The 21,558-nt window shown below is 33.3% G+C and overlaps 1 protein-coding gene across 2 annotated transcripts; it reads left to right on the forward strand.

Annotated features, from left to right (window-relative positions):
* The first annotated feature begins 2,790 nt into the window (after positions 1–2,790).
* LOC143063932 (uncharacterized) lies at positions 2,791–18,471 on the forward strand. Of its 2 annotated transcripts, none has more exons than XM_076236382.1 (8): positions 2,791–2,977; positions 3,647–3,759; positions 5,444–5,617; positions 6,751–6,841; positions 7,288–7,406; positions 8,291–8,457; positions 10,749–12,795; positions 17,856–18,471. In XM_076236382.1, exons 3-8 carry the CDS (start codon positions 5,599–5,601, stop codon positions 18,311–18,313), a joined length of 2,901 nt encoding a protein of 966 aa, XP_076092497.1. In that variant the 5' UTR covers positions 2,791–2,977; positions 3,647–3,759; positions 5,444–5,598; the 3' UTR covers positions 18,314–18,471. The 2 variants fall into 2 exon arrangements, with proteins under 2 accessions (XP_076092497.1, XP_076092498.1); XM_076236383.1 differs by having other exon boundaries at positions 2,794–2,977; positions 10,749–12,294.
* The last annotated feature ends 3,087 nt before the right edge of the window (positions 18,472–21,558 follow it).

A 21,558-nucleotide genomic window follows, 5' to 3' on the forward strand; every position in this document is an offset into this window, starting at 1 on the left:
TTTGGATTTTTTCACCTTCATAGCCAAACTGTGAGTTTTGTCTTCAAATTTTCTTTCAATACGTATTGTCATCTGATAAAATCTTTCCGTTTTAACCCGTCCTCGTTTTATTACTTCAACCGGAAAATTCATGTGACAAAAATAGAATTTTTATGTTTTCTTTAAAATTGGCGTTTTCTGTAGAAAAATAAATGTTTCAAAGACAAATTTAGATAGTACAAAACACTATATTCCACAACTTTCATACTTTGTATGGTTGCAGCTCAATGAAATCTCTCTCTTTTTTTCGTAGTATAGACATATAAATGATTGATCTGACTGTTATAAAACGTATCCTAAGGATTTGATACAGTTATCGCTTCAAGATCAAAAGTTAAGTTAATTTCGGTGCTTAATAATTCATTCAGGCAGAACCAAGAAAACAACATAATCAAGTTTTTATTGCAATTTATCTACTAAAACTATTATTAATTATTTAGAATTGATTTCAATTACAGCACACAATAAAGCTAGTGTTGAAAACAAACGGGGTTTTTTTTTAACGGAAAACAGAAGGTAAGATCTTTAATATTTTCTCTTTAACTAAATGTCGAATCTACCTCAAAATTGAAACTGAAAAACACTTTCAAAAATTATAAGTATACACTATAAACATTCAATGTATGATTATCAAAATATATTCCTATAAAACTTTTACTGTCAAAATACTTTTTTCCTTTACAAATACAGGAACAACATGCTCAGATGAAATTCATATAATCTGTTCTTATTCTAATGATAATGATTTATAATGATTATTTTGTTTCATGTCAACCTGTTTGATTATTTCGACCTAATTGTTCCTGTACTATTTGGTTTTCTAACGAGTTTAGGATATCGAGAAACCATTCGCGATTGTTATCGTCGGCCTTTTAATTTGAAAAATGTAGGCTTCTGTTTGCAATTTCAGGATTATAGGAAATAGACTATAAATTAATGGTGTAGAGATGTTCAAAGAATGTCTCTTTTGTTGCTGTGTTATGATTGTATATTTGAATAAAGGTATGTGTCATTTTTAAATAAGTGAATAATCATCTACTAATCATTCAATTACTATTTCAAAATTTTTGCATTCCTGAAATATACATTGAGAAATAAAAAAAGACAACAAAATGATCAAAAGACAATGAATCGTTAAACTTAACGGTTACTTACATTTGTTTTAAGAAGTAACCTTTGTCTTAGTTATGCAAAATTTCTATGGCATAAGTATTATATATACCGCGCTATTTACGAGATAACATATTTAAACGACGATCCGCAGGATGAGTTCGTTTAAATATGTTAATAATTAAGGTGTGGTGTATACGTTTTGTAACATCATTCAAAAGTGGCCTGGTGATTTTTTTAATGAATGGCTATTATTTATTTTGAATTTATTGAACCATAAAACTAATTTTTGACTCTTCACAGTGAATAATCCGCGAAGCGGATTATGTAAAATGTGAAGTGTCAAAAATTAGTTTTATGGTTCAATAAAATCAAAATAAATTATTGCCATTCATTATAAATAAATTTCTATTAAAAAAATAAGGCTCAAAGAACTTTTTATATTATTTTCATTAACAATAACAACGTACACACATGTTGGCGTATGAATACACAACGTCAGAGTGGGCGTGTCACCATCAAAATTGATAACATTGAAAATAAAACTAATAATTTAAACCAATCAGAAGACAGTAAAAACACCAAATTTATTTATTATTCAATAAAAAAACAGTGGGAGTGTAGTTCTAACCCGCTGCTTAGCGCGCACGAGGAAATCGATCCAGTTGGGAATACGGCTCATCAGACATGACAAAAATGTATTATTTTTCTGAATTGAGCGACTTGGGATTCTCTAAGCCACATACCTTTTGATTGTTTTGGGCCTGGGAATTTTTAGAACAAAATATTCCGGCTCTGATTTGTCATAAAAAAAAATCTTTAAAAAAAAGATTTCCCCCAATAAAATTGTATCGCAAAACTTTTATTGTACTTATTAAATGCATTGGTCTAAATGTTTTTATGAAACACAAGCCGAGTCGTTAGAGGTGTCTAAAAGTTTCTTTGAAATTTATGAAGTCAGTGACGAAATTCCAACAAAGTAGAAATTCTATTTGTAAAACAAACGAAATGCTTGTCCTCGTTAATTCACTAAACTGCCAATCAGGCGTAACAAAGAGGCGGAGTTTAAATCATGGTTTAACATAAAACATGTCAGATTAAACCATAGTCCAGGCTCCGCCTTTCTACATGAAGTTGCAAGAACAAAGCACGTCATGCTTCTTTTTGATTGAATAACATATTAATCGTTAACTTATATTAAACCATGTTTTTTGAAAAACCGAACTATTAAGCAGATTATCACGTAAATGCCGTATTATGTTACAATTACCATTTAGGCCAATAACAAAGTCTTAATGTCTTGTATTTATGGAATTATGTAATTATGTAAAGAAATGCTCAAAGCGAAATGTATTCAAAGTTCATATTTAGAATATCTTGAAAGTCTGTAAGTAAATCATATTAAACAACATGAGTGTTATAAAAAAAATATAATTGATTATTTAAACATTTTAATTCCTATATTTATTTTCATAAAGTCTGATGAAATAATGAAGTCATTGAATTGGTGAATTTAATTTTGGTGAAACATGTTTTTTCTTATCATTTTTAAATTCTAAATTTTCTAAATTTTATATTGATTGATTCATGTGTAACTAGACTAAACAATATATCTGTAAAATAATTGAATCGATATAAATAGTATTTAACATCTATTTTTGTGGCGATGGACATATAACAACATTATTACAAATCAAATTCATCAAAATAATTTTGAAAATTATTTTCCAGTATTATGCCAGTGCAACGGCACAGATGAGATCATTGAAGCAACTCTCTTTACGACAATAACTGTTCAGTCACCAGGATTCAGCAATGGATATAACAGGTGTGTAATGCTCACTTAAAAACACTCTTTTACAGAAACATTTTGCTTTAAGTTAACAAATACTAGTACGTTCATTTTTATTATTTGTAGTTTGGTAGGAATAATCTTCAAATTAACTCATACCATACTCAAAAGCAGCTAGGGCCCATCTCCGGATGCTGGATATTCTTGCTGTGTTGAAGACTTGCCGGAAGATTCTGGCTGTTATCTGCTCTTTGTTCGGGTTGTTGTCCCATTGACATATTCCAAATTTCCATTCTCAATTTTAACATTGTCCAAAACATATTTTTTTCGTTTATGTAGTCATACAAAAAACCGTTTTCCTGATTGATCCGTTGAAACACTTGAAGTTATATGCCAGATTATGAGGATTCGTCTCAATTGGACTGCTTACGAAAGAATTTAACCGGTAAAATTTAAAAATGGTATAAAACAAAGTGGTATGACAATTTTTGGTCATTTAACGAGCACTCTCTCTGTGCTAACGAAGTTGATGATTATTATTGTATCTGCCCGAAATCATATATAATTCATCCACATCTGCTGATGTCGTTCTAAAATCCAAAGAACTAGAAAATTAAAATTAGTCTGCTTTTGTTGTTGAATGACGCCATGCAAACACTTCAAAATTGTACTTTTTCATCATTGATTTTCGTTGATACTTTTTAGAAATCTTTCATGCAAATGGAGGATACATTCGGAAGTTTTGGCAAGTAAAGTCTACATAAATGCTAATTTTGTTGGTTTGCAGACGGTAAATGATGCTGTTCGGGTAAATGCAGGTAAGAGTAGTTTCATTTTTGATTGATTTTATAATTTGTTTTTAATGTATATTCACATGGAAAAAAGTATTGCAACACCAAATTGAAATTCAAATTAAAAAAAACACTTTTTATTTATTTGGGATATATTTTGTTGAAATAGAACTAGTTAAACATTATTTAAATATCACCCGAGTTTAATCAATAAGTATCGACTCGATAAGATCTTATCTGCACAAACAGCTACTGTACTCGTAAACAATAAATATGTTTTTATCCTCATTGTTTTCAACACTTTAAATAACTAAGTTTTTAAAGTTATGTGATTACCACCTTGTAAATGGTCATCCACAACTCATAACTGCAGCAAGATTGCAGATATTCAGCATGAGAGAAGCAGGGATGTCGATGTGGCAATTGCACGTACTGTTGGTCATCACCATTCCACTATAAGTCGTTTTAAGAATAAAAATCAGGCAATAAACGATGTTAAAGACCTTCCGAGATCAAGAAGACCCCCTATAACATCTGCTAGGGAAAATCAAGCACAACGAAGGTTGGTCAGAAGGAAACCCATTGCAAGCAATACAATCCTAAAAAGAAAGTGATGACTATACAGGAGCCTTTAAACAAGAACTGTTCGAGATCGGCTCATCGATACTGGTTATCGTGTGATAAGACCATTTCGGGGACCTTTGCCTAAGATCAGACAAAAAGGTTCCCGTATCCAATTTAGTGCAGAGCTCGCCAAAAATGGAAATTAGCGTCGTGGAGGAAGACCCATTGTACCAATGGAATTCGGTTTATCTTCCTTGGCCCGATCGTAGCCCGAATTTGAACCATATCGAGCATATATGGGACACTATTGAGCGTAAAGTGCACGAAAGGACACCCCAGTTTAAACACGTCATGAAATAAACAATACCCTTCGTCAGGAATGGTTGTTGCTACCTTAGCAACAAATTATTCGACTTATGGCAGGAATCAGAAGACGTTAAAATGCGGTTATCCGTTGAATGCAGGCTGCGCACAAAGTACTAATTCTTTGGCGTATAACGATCAACCATGATGTGAACAATCATCTAAAGATTAATTTTGAAATGTCTGACATTGAAAAGTTCGACTACAGTAAAAGTTGTAAAATTCATTTTTTGTACAAAAAACACTACATTATGTTATAAAAGTTTTGGATAGATAAAACTTTTTTTTTCATACATTTTTTGTTCGTTTTAAAGCCAATGTTATCATTAACTACGTTTCAATATTATTTTACAAATATTTCATCATATTCCATCTAGAATAAGGGCTGATTTTTCAAGTTTTAAAAAATCAAAGTGTTGCAATACTTTTTTCCATGCGTATATTTCTAAAATCAACGATTCTGAAGCAAACTCTCAATTTAAAAATTTGAAGGAGACATATGCATTATTTTTTTTTATTATTATTAAAGACTGCAATTTAAATAAAATATACTTCTGAAACTATGGTTCGTCATGTGTATGGGTTTTGTAAATCTTACTTCCCTTCCAATTTCAAACTACTAAGTAATTTGGATCCCATTTACGATGTCGGCTGGCATAAACATACAGTCAATTATCATATACTTATGCAAATATTTCATATGTATGTTGCTATTATTGGACAAAGTATTATTTTATAGTACTTCAGCATGTAGATTTATTCGCATCCCTCTATTTACTTGAAGAAACAAACGAGACAGTAGATTTGATTATCGATAGCAGCGATAATCCTTCAGCAGACAGAACTGTAGTAATTACTAGACAAACCAATATCGTATCGATAGTTTTTACAACTGACGATGATACAGGAAACGATGGATCGGGATTTGAAATTCAAGTCATGATAGCAAAAGATTTCTGTAAGTCAATGTATTTATCTTAACAATATTTACAGCCGAAGCTTGTTTAATAGAAAAGTCAGCGTTTATTGGTTCCTCCAAACTAACGAAATACTGCAAATCTTTAAATTATTTCAAAATCATTGAATAATTATAAGTCAGCATATGGTCTTCATCAAAAGACAGGTGTCTAAAGATTATCAACTGAATAAATATCAACTTTCCCAAAGAGAAAATAAAATAAAACATCAACAACTGACGAGGTTCCCCACCAAAGCAGGCAAACGGATACGCGATGAGGCCAAACGAGTCAAATCATATCTACCATTTCCAGTTCTAACTACTAGAGGAAGTAATGACAAAAAAGACCCAAAAGACACGTATAAACCATGTAACAATATTACATAGTATCAAAGAAATCCAATGCTCGGAGTAACTGACAACAAGCTCAACCAGCATAAACTTCTGATCTGACATCAAAACCGTCATTCTAACATATATTGGTGACTGTTTTTCAAAGGAAGATGCCATAAGACATCGTCATTAATAGTATAGAAATATACGATGTTGTGCAATGCTTATAATAAACTGTCCAGAGCCTCAACCCAAAACAAAAGAAACACACAGTTCTGCTTTAAACCATAATCGAGCAAACCGTTGTCACCATAAATTTATTAGTTCATAGTGTAGTGTTTTGCAAAAGAGATTTTTAAATCAGCTCAAAATTCTATTGATATATTTAAAAAAGCTTACAATATCCAGAGTTGGGAACTGATATATATATATAAGTCTGAAAATTACTCCAAACAGTGTTAGAGTTAGATTTTCTACTGACAATTTTTTGTTCGTCCCTCAGCGGGATTCGAACTCACACCTTTGATACACTACAGCACCAATCGCTTAGCCTCATGTCCAGCGCTCTAGACCACTCGACCACATCCGCTATATAAAAATATAACTTCAATAGTCGTAGTGTTACCTTGTCACGGAAGTCTAATCTAGAGATAGACATGAGACACGTGTTTTTTAAGCGTGTGTAGATGTTATATTATTATTTTTATACACAATGTATTTTTCATTGTATGGTTTTTCACTTGTTTAGACTTGTTTGTATTATATATATATATATATATATACATATTTTAATTTAATAGCAGGTGCAGGTTGTCCGGGACCATCTTCTCTAGACGCAAAAGATACAGAACAATACATAACCAGTCCTAACTTTCCGCATACATATGGGAAGTAAGTGTATCCTACATTTTGTCTACAGAAGATATATTCAAACAAAAATCCTATTTGTAAGTGTTATTTGACGTCAGTCTCACGCAGAGTCACATCTCTTAAAAAAGTAGAACTAATATTGTTGCATTTGGAGTAACTAGTATTCTTAATTTATACATAAAAGTAGTTGTAGACTATAACTGTCTTTTTGTTTAATGTTATTTTCAAATAAAAGATATTGAAAGCACAATGCCCTTGTTTGAACGATATACTACCGGCGTTATACATGCAGTAAGAAATAAATCCCAGTCTGTATAGTGCATGTAGAAAAAATACAACCAGCAGAAGATGACCAACAATTTAGAAAATATACAAATATTTTGTGCGTAATTATATTTCTTTTAAATCGTGATCTGCATATTGTTTCTCCATTTTGACTCAGTTGATGAATTATTGGTATATTTTAGAAATGTTGATTGTGAATGGACTATAACATCTTCTCCGACTTCGGAGGTCAACATTTCTGTTGTCTTTGTTAATCTTGATTTTGGAGGAACTACTTGTTATCATTATCTAAGAGTTGATGGTACGTATCATAGCTAATTAATGACATTACCAACAGCATTATACTCAAAACGATATTGCCTATTCTTATTATGAAATCGAATTGCATATTTGAGCAGTTTACAGGACAATACACTTTTAGATAATTTAAGAAAATTGATGGCATCATTAAGCGAATCTTATATGCAAAAATTTAATATGAATTAAAAATGCATTTTTCCATACGACCATCAACAATGTACAGATGCATATATCATATAATCGATTAGTAATGCTTGTATAAAAGAAAATTTCCATTGTTATAGGTCATTACAAAGTCTTGTATATTGAGAACAAGCACACATAAAACAATTGATGCAATAAATATTATAGAAGGTTATACAAAGTTATTTGACCGGATTTATGACCCCGCAATTTACTGCCATATGTCACTCGATCAACAATCATTATGGCTGATTCATTAATGGCGGAAAGTGTTCTTTACTTATTTGATTTGGTGTAAGCGGATTATTCAGATAAAAATAGCTGTTATTAGTCAGAAAAGGAAGAAATCTGTCACATTTAAATGATATGTAAAACACTGTTTGATTAAAAGATATATAGAGTTCGATAATTAAGAAAAGATCTTAAGTTCCTGGCTGACGTTTTTCTGGAATGCGAGTTTGGTACTTTGTGTTGTATTACGTTTTATATGATTTTATTTCTGAGATAAGTGCCTGTGGTACTGACATAATTAACCATAATAGATGTTCTATACTAATGATAACGAGGCTGGGATAAGGTACCGGTATTTGATGTGTCTATTAACAAACAATGTAAATATGTTGATAAAATTAATAGTTTAAGAAAAAAAATTTAAAAAATTCATGGCATTTTTTGTTCATCAACTTTAATACAACATTTCAGGTTATGGAGACTTCTGTCAACCATTTGATAGCGGAAACGTTGACAACTATCTATACAGTGCATCAAAAATAAGTGTGGTATTTTATAGTGACAACTTTAATCCGAAAACTGGATTCGTAATCAAATATATCAAGAATAACTTAGCATTAGAAGAAACCACCACTGAGGTAATACTGAGTATATTTCAAAGATATTCAAATATACAAATACGTTAATTTTATTGGCTTATAGCAAGCTCGTGTCATTCTCAAATCAACCTTCATTTGCGAATGAAATGTAACGTGCATAATTACACGAGCTTCCACAATAAAGTGCACAAGTAAATAAAATTAAAAAAATATTAAAATCGTGTTTTCATGCTATGAAAAAATAATTAAAGGGTTGTTAAATTGTTGACCTGTCTACATTTTTAGAATGAAGCGCTTCTGCTTCAGCGCTTTTGCTCCTACGCTTCTTACAAAATGTACTTCGGTCAATCCTTTGACACCCAAATAATTTAAAAAACAAAATAAGCATTCAATTCTTAAATAAGAAGGTGTGGTATGAGTGCAAATGAGACATCTCGTCAACCAAGTCACTATGTGTAAAAGTAGACAATTATTGGTCAGAGTACGGTGTTCAACACGGATCCTTAGCTCGCACCGAACAGCAAGCTATTAAGTGCCCCAAAAGACTAGTGTAAAACAATACAAACAGGAAAACAAACGAGAAATATTCATGAACCACAACAACAAACGACAACTTCTGAACAACAGGCTTCTATAAACAACATTTACTTAAAAAGCTACATGTATCAAAATCGTTAAGCAAAGGTAGATGTTTTAGACTTCATAGCAATGTCATATTTAGACCGATAGTATTCTTGCATCTTTTTGGTATTATGTGCTATTCTATTACAAACAACAGTTAAGGCAACACAACCTACAGATTGGTGAGCGGATGCATTCAAGCCAATTGAGATAACTATCAAACAGAGACCAATAGGCCTGGATGTAAGCAACTTAAGGTCACCGTACGGCCTGGGTGTTATCAACTTAAGGTCACCGTACTGCCTAGTTTGTACCCCGGATTTATTATATCTTAATCGATTTATGACTTTTGAACACCAATATACTATTATTGCCTTTATCTACACCAATGAGCAAACCTATGTTGTAACCTAGTTGTCCGATATTAAAGGCCGCGTAATGCCAGGGTTAAACAATTCAAATGAGAAGATCAACAACCAGATTCATGATACATCAATAAAAGGAAAACAAATAACAGACAGCAACCGACGACAACAACTGCATTACAGGCTCTTAAATTAGGACTGGCATATATATATATTGAAGCAGCAGGGTTAATATTTTTATTGGCTCTCAATTGACTCCTAACCCGGAACAGTGTCGTTATACCGTTATGCATTGTATTGTAAATAAAAAACAGCCCATATTTATATAGCAGAAGCATTCTTCTTTCCAATAGATAACTAAAAGTTTACATTTTAACAATTTTGTAAAACTGCTATATTTTGGGGCCAAAAAGGGGTCTTACTGGACCTACTCCTTTCAGTAGAAAAGGTCTCAACTTACTAAATGTATCAGATCGGGTCGAAACACAAAAATCATACAAAAGAATACTTATTTATAAGTATCCATTGTTTTTGAATTCAAAACTAGTTCAAAGTCGAATACAACTACATAAATCATGTTTTTCCAGACTAAAATATCAATTAGTACACAACGGATTTATTTTTAATGACGTATCTGGGAAATGCATGACTATATGCAAAGTGAAAATGTAAATACATATGTGCATCATATCGATAGATCTAGAATGTAGCTAGGCAATCAGTTGTTATAACAATGCATAGCATTACATATTTAGCTATGTTGTATACTGTTAAAAAACATGATGCTAGTATAGACTAAAGCAATATTCAAATAGAATCATATTCAAAACAGTGTGGCTGTGTCCATTGATTGACGACCTAAATTATCCCATTGACTGGGACAGATTATGTGAACGTTTTTCTGTAACGACCACTGCTCATTTGTACTTGTTAAAGACACTTAAACTGTGGGGTCACCAAAGGTTCTCAACACCTAAATGAAGTTATTCGAAAAATTAATCAGGAATAACACGATGTTATGATTTATATTAATAATATAAATCAAAACATAAAGATTATTCCTGATTAATTTTTCGAATTATTTTATTATTGAAGGCGTTAAGAACCTTTGGTTACCCCACAGTTTAAATTCTACAATAAGTAAATATTGAGCAGTGGTCGTTACAGACACACGTTCACCTAATCTGTCCCAGTCAATGGGATAATTTAGGTCGTCAATCAATGGCCACAGCCACACTGTTTTGAATATGATTCTATATTGCTACAGTGTGAAATTCATAACCTTTATAAATAAGTCTATTCAAAGGATACATGCGATAACCTGGATCCTTTATGCAATTTCAGGTCACCTCAAAAGCAACAGCCTTCGCTACATCAACTTTTCATTCAACGGAAGGAACTTCACCAGTTATAACAACTGAACAAACGACAACAGAAGATTATACAACTATGATGACAACACGGGAAACGACAACAGAAATTACAACTAAAGCGACAACAGATAAGCCAACTACAACAGTGGAAGTCACGACATCAGAACTCACAAGTAAGCCGACAACGACGATGGAAGTCACGACAACAGGAATCACGAGTCAGCCGACAACGACGATGGAAGTCACGACAGCAAAAATCACAAGTCTGGCGACAACGACGGTGGAAGTCACGACAACAGAAATCACAAGTCTGCCGAAAACGACAATGGAAGCCACAACAACAGAAGTCACGAGTAAGCCGACAACATCAATTGAAATCACGACAATAGAGGTCACAATGAAGCCGACTACCACAATGGAAGTCACGAGTAAGCAGACAACCACGGATCTAAATACAACAATGGAAAGCACAACAGCAGAAGTCACAAGTAAGTACATAACCACAGATCCAACTACTACAATAGAAACCACGACAACTATGATGACAACACAGGAAACGACAACAGGGATAACATCAAAAGCAACAACAGATGAGCCAACTACAACAATAGAAGTCACGACAACAGAACTCACAAGTAAGCCGACAACGTCGATGGAAGTCACGACAACAATACTCCCGAGTCAGCCGACAACGACGATGGAAGTCAAGACAACAGAAATCACAAGTCTGGCGACAACGACGGAGGAAGTCACGACAACAGAAATCACAAGTCTGCCGAAAACGACAATGGAAGCCACAACAACAGAAGTCACGAGTAAGCCGACAACATCAATTGAAATCACGACAACAGAGGTCACAATGAAGCCGACTTCCACGATGGAAGTCACGAGTAAGCCGACATCCACGGATCTAACTACAACAATGGAAAGCACAACAGCAGAAGTCACAAGTAAGTACACAACAAGAGATCCAACTACTACAATGGAAGTCACGACAACAGAAGTCACGAGTAAGCCGACAACATCAATTGAAATCACGACAATAGAGGTCACAATGAAGCCGACTACCACGATGGAAGTCACGAGTAAGCAGACAACCACGGATCTAAATACAACAATGGAAAGCACAACAGCAGAAGTCACAAGTAAGTACACAACCACGGATCCAACTACTACAATAGAAACCACGACAACTATGATGACAACACATGAAACGACAACAGGAATAACATCAAAAGCCACAACAGATGAGCCAACTATAACAATAGAAGTCACGACAACAGAAGTCACAAGTAAGCCGACAATGACGATGGAAGCCATGACAGCAGAAGTCACAAGTCAGCCGACAACGACGGTCGAAGCCACGACAACAGAAGTCACAAGTCAGCCGATAACGACGGTCAAAATTACGACAACAGAGGTCACAATGAAGCCGACAACGACGATGGAAGTCACGAGTAAGCCGACAACCAAGGATGCAACTACAACAATGGAAAGAACAACCGCAGGAGTCACAAGTAAGTACTCAACCACGGATCTAACTACTACAATAGAAGCCACGACAACATATGTTACTACTAAACCAAAAAACGTTGAAGTCGCGACAACAGAGGTGATAATGAAGACGACAACCACGGTGGAAGTCACGAATAAGGCGACAACCACGGATACAACTACAACATTTGAAAGCACTAAAACAGCTGTCACAAGTAAGCCGAAATCCATGGGGGAAATCACGACAATAGAGGTCACAATGAAGCCCACAACCGCGGTGAAAGTCACAAGTAAGGCGACAACCACAGATTCAACTACAACCATGGAATCCACGACAACAGAAGTCATAAGAAAACCGTTAACAACAAATAAAGCCACAACAACAGAGGTCACCATCAAGCCGACAACCATGGTGGAAGTTACAAGTAAGCCAACAACCATGGACCCAACTACAACAATAGGAGTCTCGACATCAGAAAACACCAGTAAGCCAACATCAACCGATCCCTCAACAGAAATAACAAGTAAGTACACAACCACAGATCAAATAACACCAACATTGGAATAAAATAAAAAACCGTAATAACAAGTAAGCCAACAACTACGAATCAAACTACAACAATGGAGGCCAAGACAACAAAAGTCACAAGTAGACAAAGAGCCACGGAACCAATTATAACAGTTGAGGCAACAACAATAGAATCCACAAGTAGACATATACACACAGAACTAACTACAACAGTGAACGTTACGACATTATAGGTCATAAGTAAGCCGAAAACCACTGATACAACAAAAACAGTAAAAGCCACAAGTCAGCCAACAACTATGGATCCAATAACTGCAATGGAAGCCAAGGCAGCAGTTATAACAGGTCAAGTGACAAATACGGACCAAACTACAACATTTGAAGTCATTACAACAGAGTCCAAAGTTCAAGATTTGAATTCACGACAACAGATGTAACAAGTTAGCCGACAACAGCGAATCAGACAACAACATTAAGTTAACCACACAGGAAGTAAGCAGTAGGCACTGGCTATGGTTACATGAAAATGTAACAATGATTGAATAATTATTGTTATATTGGAGGATAATTGCTGGAATGCAGGGCTGGGTAATTAAAGGAACCGATTAACTACGAATGTCACAATAATAATTTTGTCTACTGTTACGTCGCGTCATTGTTACTAAGTACATTTAGGAAATTCAATGTACGCTGGGACGATTAATATGTATTAAAACGAAACATGATAACTTTTATTTGAATTTTACAACATTGCATACAATTTTTTAAGTTTTTATTTACAATGACAGTTTCTACATATCCAGTATGTTGTTTTGGGAGCATGTTTTAGTCCGACGCATCTTGGTGAAACCAATCTAAACAGCCATCATAAACGAGTAATGCAGCAATGTGCATGTCTGTAAATGCATACTGTACAATTCCATTCTGCACTATTCAATCTAATTCTTACCTAACGTTGCAATCCGGCAATTAGTCTCCAATGTAACAATAACTATTTCAACAACGATATCTACTACTGAAGAGAAAGTCATATTTACTTTAACAACATCAGAAGATACAACTGTTAATAATTACATTAGATGTATGTTTCATTATGATACGTTATTCTGATTGGCTAACTGCACATCACCTGTTATTCCTTAAGCAGTTGTATCACACAATAAAACTTATCATTCATGATGACACGAGGTCCCATAATCACTGGGGTAAAGCTGATGACCGTAACTGCATTCACGGTCATCCCAAGATGTCGGATGAAAAATTAGGTCAGTTTCTGTATTGTCTGTTAAAGTGTTTCTATATCATTTTCTTTACAAATCATACATTGAAACGATGTAAATTTATAAAAGAATCACTCGAAAATCACTAATTACTTCTGAGAAATGTGCATGAAACGGGAAATTCGATTTGAAAAAATCGCCAAGATGACCGTAAATCACAATCGAGATGACCGTAACAGAATCAGCGATTCATAACAAGGCTGACCGTAACTGCTTTTAAGATGACCGTAATTTGTAAATGATGACCGTAACTTTTAAAGGATGACCCTCAATTCTAAGAAATATCCGTATTTATATAACTATCTTTTTGTATCAAATGATTAATCGTGTTGGTATACACATATTAATATGAAAGTTTTATCCTAAAGGTAGAAGAAAATAAGACGTGCTTCAAATGCAAAGATTACCATATGTATCTTTTTTACAGTAGAGGGTTCAATTTTTAAAATGAATTTGCCAAAAGACATGCGGTGCACAGCCTTCAACTGCTCGACAAAAGATTTTTTTTTGTTTCTGGGATTCCTTTTAATGACATATAATAAATACACATTTTTAAAAATGCCAAAAAATTGCATGTACACCCATTGATATTATATCGTCTTTCATTTTGTCGTGCAAATAAAATAACAGAAATATTTTGAAAATATCATTCGAATAAACTAGTGAAGGTGTGCTCCAGCAAAGTAGATCCTTAAAATAGTATTGTACGAAAAGCGTATCACAAGGCGGAACGTTGTCAATTTTGTATATATACAGAAATGTTATTCATACAGTCAGGATTCTACTTCTTCAAAATCATCTCCCCATTACGCCATGTCGTCGACTTGATATCTTATTGTTTTGCATCACTATGTAATAGATACATTGAAAACTTATGCAAATGGTGTTTTTAAAATAAGAAAATTGTCGTTTTATTTGTTTCTATTTACTTTTTAAAATTTTGTTACTATATCAAACATTACAGTTAACTTTTATCGCTCTCTCGATAAACACAGAGCTTCGATTCTTTTGTTCTATTTCAAAAGTGTTTCCGCCTGCATATATCAAGACAAATTAAGATTTTAATCTGCTTCCTCTGGACCCATACACATGGGCTCGATTACCAAATATTCGTATGTATTATTAATGTTTTTAATGCTCCATTTATTGGCATTATGTTTTTCTGGTCTGTGCGTACGTTCGTCCGTTCGTCTGTTTGTTTGTCCGTTTGTCCAGCTTCAAGTTAAATAAAATTGAAACTTAGTACACATTTTCCCTATAGAATGATCTTTTTAATTCTAATGCCAAATTACAGTTTTATCCCATTTTCATAATCCACTAAACATAGAAAATGATAGTGTAGATGAGGCATCCGTGTACTAGGGACACATTCATGTTTCTTCAAATTTTCGTCGTATCGCTGTAAATTTGTGTTTAAATTTAAACGTCGATATCAATAAATATTTCATTGTTTACGAGAAATATGCAATTTACTATCATTGTTATAAATCCTAAATATGGCCAATTATATTATAGTTTAAAAAAAGAAATTTATGAAACATATTTATATCCGCTAACCGAGCCCCTATTGAGATCGACAAACTCAACAAAAAAGCTTTGAATACAATACGGATATTTCTTAGAATTGATGGTCATCCTATAAAAGTTACGGTCGTCCTATATAAATTACAATCAGTCTTTACAAATTACGGTCATCCTTTACAAGTTACGGTCATCTTTTTACCAATTACGGTCATCCTTGTTTTATGTTACGGTCATCTTGAAAATATTTTGATTATGATTTACGGTCATCTTAACGATTTTTTCAAATCGAATTTCCCGTTTCATGCACATTTCTCGGAAGTAATTAGTGATTTTCGAGTGATTCTTTTATAAATTTACATCGTTTCAATGTATGATTTGTAAATAAAATGATATAGAAACACTTTAACAGACAATACAGAAACTGACCTAATTTTTCATCCGACATCTTGGGATGACCGTGAATGCAGTTACGGTCATCAGCTTTACCCCAGTGATAATAAAGTAATAATAAATTAAATAAATCGTGTTTTCATGAGCCTAGCTAAAAAATGTAATTATAAGTATTGAATGCTTCTTTTTGTAACTTCATAGGGTTGTAAAAGCGTTGACCGTGCGCACATTTTTAGAATGAAGCGCTTCCGCGCTTCATACAAAATGTACTTCGGTCAACGCTTTTACACCCTAATAAAGTTACAAAAAGAAGCATTCAATTCTTAAATACAAGATATAAAAAAACTACATCGTCAGAAGTAACAGCTTTGCCTGTTTTATGGTTTAAACAAAAATTTCACAATCTATACTGTACTTAAAACAACCATCAAAACGAATACCACTGCAAAATACAACGGAAAGGGCCACTAAAGGGAGAGTTACTAAAGAGACTTCACCAATGTTGGATACAATCCTCGATAGACATGTCTACTGTACCGGTGTAGACACTACTTTCAACTATGGAAACTATTATAAGTTATGTATCAATTATACCATCAATAAGAATTGTTTCAAAGATTGTGACAGTTTTACATGTGCTTATAACAACTAAATATTTCAAACGATCAATGTTCAATCCACATAAAGAACAAAGTATATGACAACAACTGAACAATATACTACAATAGACTTTATATCCATAGCAGCAACAAAAGCAACAACTGTGTAGTAATTATATACTGGGCTATTAAAACACATGACAACATGAATAAGATGTTTACAATATTTACATCAACTACAACTGAATTGATAACAACTAAAAATGCCACCACTTATCTGCATACAGCGTCACTGTCAACAACAAAGAACTCGTTGAAAGCATCTACAACTTTTCCGATTATAACAGAAAAATCGCGAGAGCTTCAAAACATATTATCGAACTAAAAAGCATAAGAAAACTAACCCGGAAAAGACTGATAGAGGTATAGAAATATGGATTTATCCCATTCTGCAGTAAATGCCTGCGGCGTCTATTTGACTGTGCGGGCGGTATAAGTACATAGTCTGTCCGGCCGGAGCGGGAACGTTTAATACGATACCCCCGTGTAGGCAGAATGTCACCCTAAAGAATGGTGGTAAAGTAAAGACAAACACTGCCAAAATTGCTTGAGGACTTTATATTTATTCTGTTGCAAGACTATATCTCCGATATATCCTAGATTTCCAGTTGACGTCTGAAACGTCGACCTACCTTTCAGATCTCTATAATATGAATGAAAAATTGCCACGAAAACAAGTATCAATCAATATGACCTCTGGTGAGAAAACAACAAAGATTAAATTGCTTCTAAACCGGACACAACTTTACATTATTCACAATGTAGTGGGGTATGGTGTGAAATGTAAGATAATTTGTATCATTGAAATGTTCTGACAAACATTTTTGCTTCGACATTACTATCAGTTTTAACTTATGAAGTGTTGAGTTTTATAACGATTTTAATACGTCGTAATATATACGAGTTTTACAGCTAAGAAATATATCTAGACAGATTCTATGAAACTTTTTGACCATAGGTGAAATACTGTCGCTCTATTTCATTCTAATACTACAATATGATATACTTATATCTTAAATTCATTTCTTCTTCATTGGACAAAAAATAAATTAAAAAATATTTACATTAGATTAGATTGTGTTTCTCCTACACAAATTGAGTATATATAGCTGAATAAATATCTTAGTTGTATTAATCGTTAATAAAAAGTTTTATGTTTTCATATTGCAATATTTAAACGTCGTGTATTTGTTCTTTTTCAGATTTATCTGTCAAATTAATATCAGATTCAGCAGTAATTGGAATTATCATGGGAACTTTAATAACAATGTTTGCACTTATTTCAACTGTTGGTGTAGCGATTTATACGTGTCTCCTAAGAAGGCATCACATCAATTCAAAATGTACAATGGGTAACAATAAGCAACCCTCAAACCGGTACCTTTCGTCATACCACGATATGCCATCCCATTCAACTCAAATAGTTATTCCGTGTAGGTGGGTATCCATGTGGGACGCATTCCAAATGCCAGGATATAATCCTACATTCCAGCGAAGTAATAACCCGGTGAAAAAAGAACAGGACGTACCGAAATGGATACAAATGTTGGACGACTTGGAAAAATCTGGTTGTTTACAAACTTTTTGGCAGGATACAAATTTCCATAAGAATAAAATGCATGAGAATGAGAATGAAATGCAATTAACTGTCTTACGGTAACAGGCACGTAAATGGCAAATTTTAATATGTGGAATCGAAAAATTGTATGGTTAACTTTTATTCTTTCGGGTGTATCGCACATATTCTGTAAAAGGGGTTACAATTGTAGATTTTGAAAAGAAATGAACGAAGTAGAAATATAACATTTAAAGGGACGACGTCACAATTGTTCTTATTCAACGAGTCAAACTATAAAAGAAAAGGAAATTCGCTGACGAAAAAGTTAGTGGCAATAATAGATAATTTAAAGACAATGTGTAGGGTAGGCATTCGAGAAAACATTATTATTTATAGTAAAAATTACTGAACTCATACAAGTTTTAGCTAGCTATAAAACCAGGTTTAATCAACAATTTTCTACATCAGAGAATGACTGTACCAAGACAAGAATATGACAGTTGGTATCCATTCGTTTGATGTGTTTAGGCTTTTAATCTTCCATTTGATAAGGAGCTTTCCGTTAAGAATTTTTCCTCGGAGTTCGGTATTTTTTGTTATTTTACCTAAATGATATTTACTCTATAAAATTGAGAATGGAAATGGGGAATGTGTCAAAGAGACAACAACCCGACCAAATAAAAAACAACAGCAGAGGGTCACCAACAGGTCTTCAATGTAGCGAGAAATTCCCGCACCCGGAGGCGTCCTTAAGCTGGCCCCTGAACAAATATATACTAGTCCAGTGATAATGAACGCCATACTAATTTCCAAATTGTACACAAGAAACTAAAATTAAAATAATACAAGACTAACAAAGGCCAGAGGCTTCTGACTTGGGACAGGCGCAAAAAATGCGGCGGGGTTAAACATGTTTGTGAGATCTCAACCCTCCCCCTATACCTCTAACCAATGTAGAAAAGTAAACGCATAACAATACGCACATTAAAATTCAGTTCAAGAGAAGTCCGAGTCTGATATCAGAAGATGTAACCAAAGAAAATAAACAAAATGACAATAATACATAAATAACAACAGACTACTAGCAGTTAACTGACATGCCAGCTCCAGACTTCAATTAAACTGACTGAAATATTATGATTTCATCATATGAACATCAGGCACAATCCTTCCCGTTAGGGGTTTAGTATCATACCATAATAACATATATGAGAAGAACATAACCCGTGTCATGCCAACAACTGTTTTTAGAATAAATGTGTTTAGTTCCGATGCAAAGACCTTATCAGTGACTCAATACATTTTTATTTTTCTTCCTGTAAGAATGTCGTTCTATGGTGAAATAACTCTATTTTTGCATAGTTTTAAAGGAATATATAACGTTAACTGCACTATAATATATATATATATATATATATATATATATATATATATATATATATATATACGAAAATAGTATGCTTTGCTGTTGGAACAGACTATTGATTTTCACGTCAATCATTGTCAGTTTCACGTGCAAAGGCGGAGCTTAGTTGCTTTGCCAGACAAGTGGTTGGATTTATTAGCCTGACAATTAATTAACTATTACAATTGAACAATAAGGGGAAAATATATAGTAGATATCATTTGAATTTTTCTGACATTTTTAAGAGACTTTAAAATACTGTAGTTTCTGTTAGAACGTTTTTGTTCTTTGTTTACTTCTTCTTACTGCCGTTGAAGCCAAAATTGTTTGAATACTTTAGAAGTCATTTGTTATAATAGATAAATATTTATGACCACATCACTGGGTTTTTTTGTAAGTTACTGAGCACTATGAAAAATGTTAATGAGAGTGAAATGAAAGGGGTATGAAGTAAACCTTGTTTAGACAAAATCCAAAACAATACCGGGCAAAGCTATGACACGATGCCTTTTTGGTACTTCTTCATCTTGAGGTCAACATGAGTTCATGCCTTCAGCATTAAGCAAAATATATATATGTACCTCTTAGTAAGTTTAACACAACCTTTAGCACCAGCTTAAGCAGAATTCTACTTGTTTAACTAGTCAATAATGATTTATATTCAGATACAGTTAAAATAAAAAATTTCACCTCAAATCAACTTTCTTTATTAAGACAGCACATATTATATATACAGAGTTACAAAAAGGGCTTCTTTTCATACTATAATGCATTTGTTTACATAGAAATACACAGTTAGCACTAATTGAAATAGTAAACAGTCAGTATAATAATGATATTAATGTTGTGTCTTACATTGACTATGGAAAATAGTAGCCAGGGTAAGAGACAATAGTTCACTTCCCGTCGGGTCGTACACTATTGTATTTTGTATAATTGTTCCTTTTAGAATTGTTACACGATGATGACTGCTGTACCCATATTTTGACTATTTTATTTATTTTGTCTGTTTAGTTCACGCATCATTGTAAATATAACGAAATTTGATGAGACTGTCAACAAAGTGAGAGGTTTAGCGCTAAAAAAACAGGTTTAATCCACCATTTTCTACATTTGCTTGTACCAAGTCAGGAATATGACAGTTCTTGTCCATTTGTTTTTTATGTGTTTTGCTTAGTCCGTTTCTGTGTATGTTACATTTTAATGTTGTGTCGTTGTTCTCCTCTTATATTTAATGCTTTTCCCTAAGTTTTAGTTTGTTACCCCAATTTGGTTTTTGTCCATAGATTTACGAGTTTTGAAAAGCGGTATACTACTGTTGCCTTTATTTGTCATTTGATTTTGCCATGTGATTATGGACTTTCCGATTAGATTTTCCTCTTCAGTATTTTTGTGATTTTACTTTTGTCTCTCACCCTGGCTACTATTTTCGCATAGTCAATGTTAAACACAACCTTATTATATAAAAACTACAATTTCCAATTATTTTATTTGATACTGTCTATCGCAAAACGTATAAAATATGAATTAACACATAATTAATTTAATGCGCTCGAGTTGAAGAGTTTTATGATCTCAACTGACCTTTATGTTTGTACTTTTTCTATGCTCATGTGCAGTCCTTTGTGCTCTAGTTGTAAGCAAAATTTCTTAACATTCCATGGGATCACCTGTGATTTCCGTACCTGTTATCTTATATCGTTCAAAACATTTTAGATACGACATTTGTTCTCACATTCGACACAATGTACAATGATGAATGCTTCACATAGAGCTAGATAACATTCCAGAACACCTGATAACATTTTATTTTTAGTGGAACCCACCTATGCCAAACTATAGGTTTTAATGGAATATGCGACTTTTGTAATATGTTGTATATTTATGTTCATTATCAATATAGAAGAAATATTCCTATATAACACGTAAGGTATTAACTTGT

Source organism: Mytilus galloprovincialis, chromosome 2 (assembly GCF_965363235.1).
Source record: "Mytilus galloprovincialis chromosome 2, xbMytGall1.hap1.1, whole genome shotgun sequence".
NCBI lineage: Eukaryota > Metazoa > Mollusca > Bivalvia > Mytilida > Mytilidae > Mytilus > Mytilus galloprovincialis.

Excerpts from the sequence above, each read along its gene's own strand:
- LOC143063932 (XM_076236382.1), top strand. Across the intron at positions 6,842-7,287 it reads TTTCCGCATACATATGGGAA|AAATGTTGATTGTGAATGGA; the intron begins GTAAGTGTATCC and ends GGTATATTTTAG. Across the intron at positions 7,407-8,290 it reads TCATTATCTAAGAGTTGATG|GTTATGGAGACTTCTGTCAA; the intron begins GTACGTATCATA and ends ACAACATTTCAG.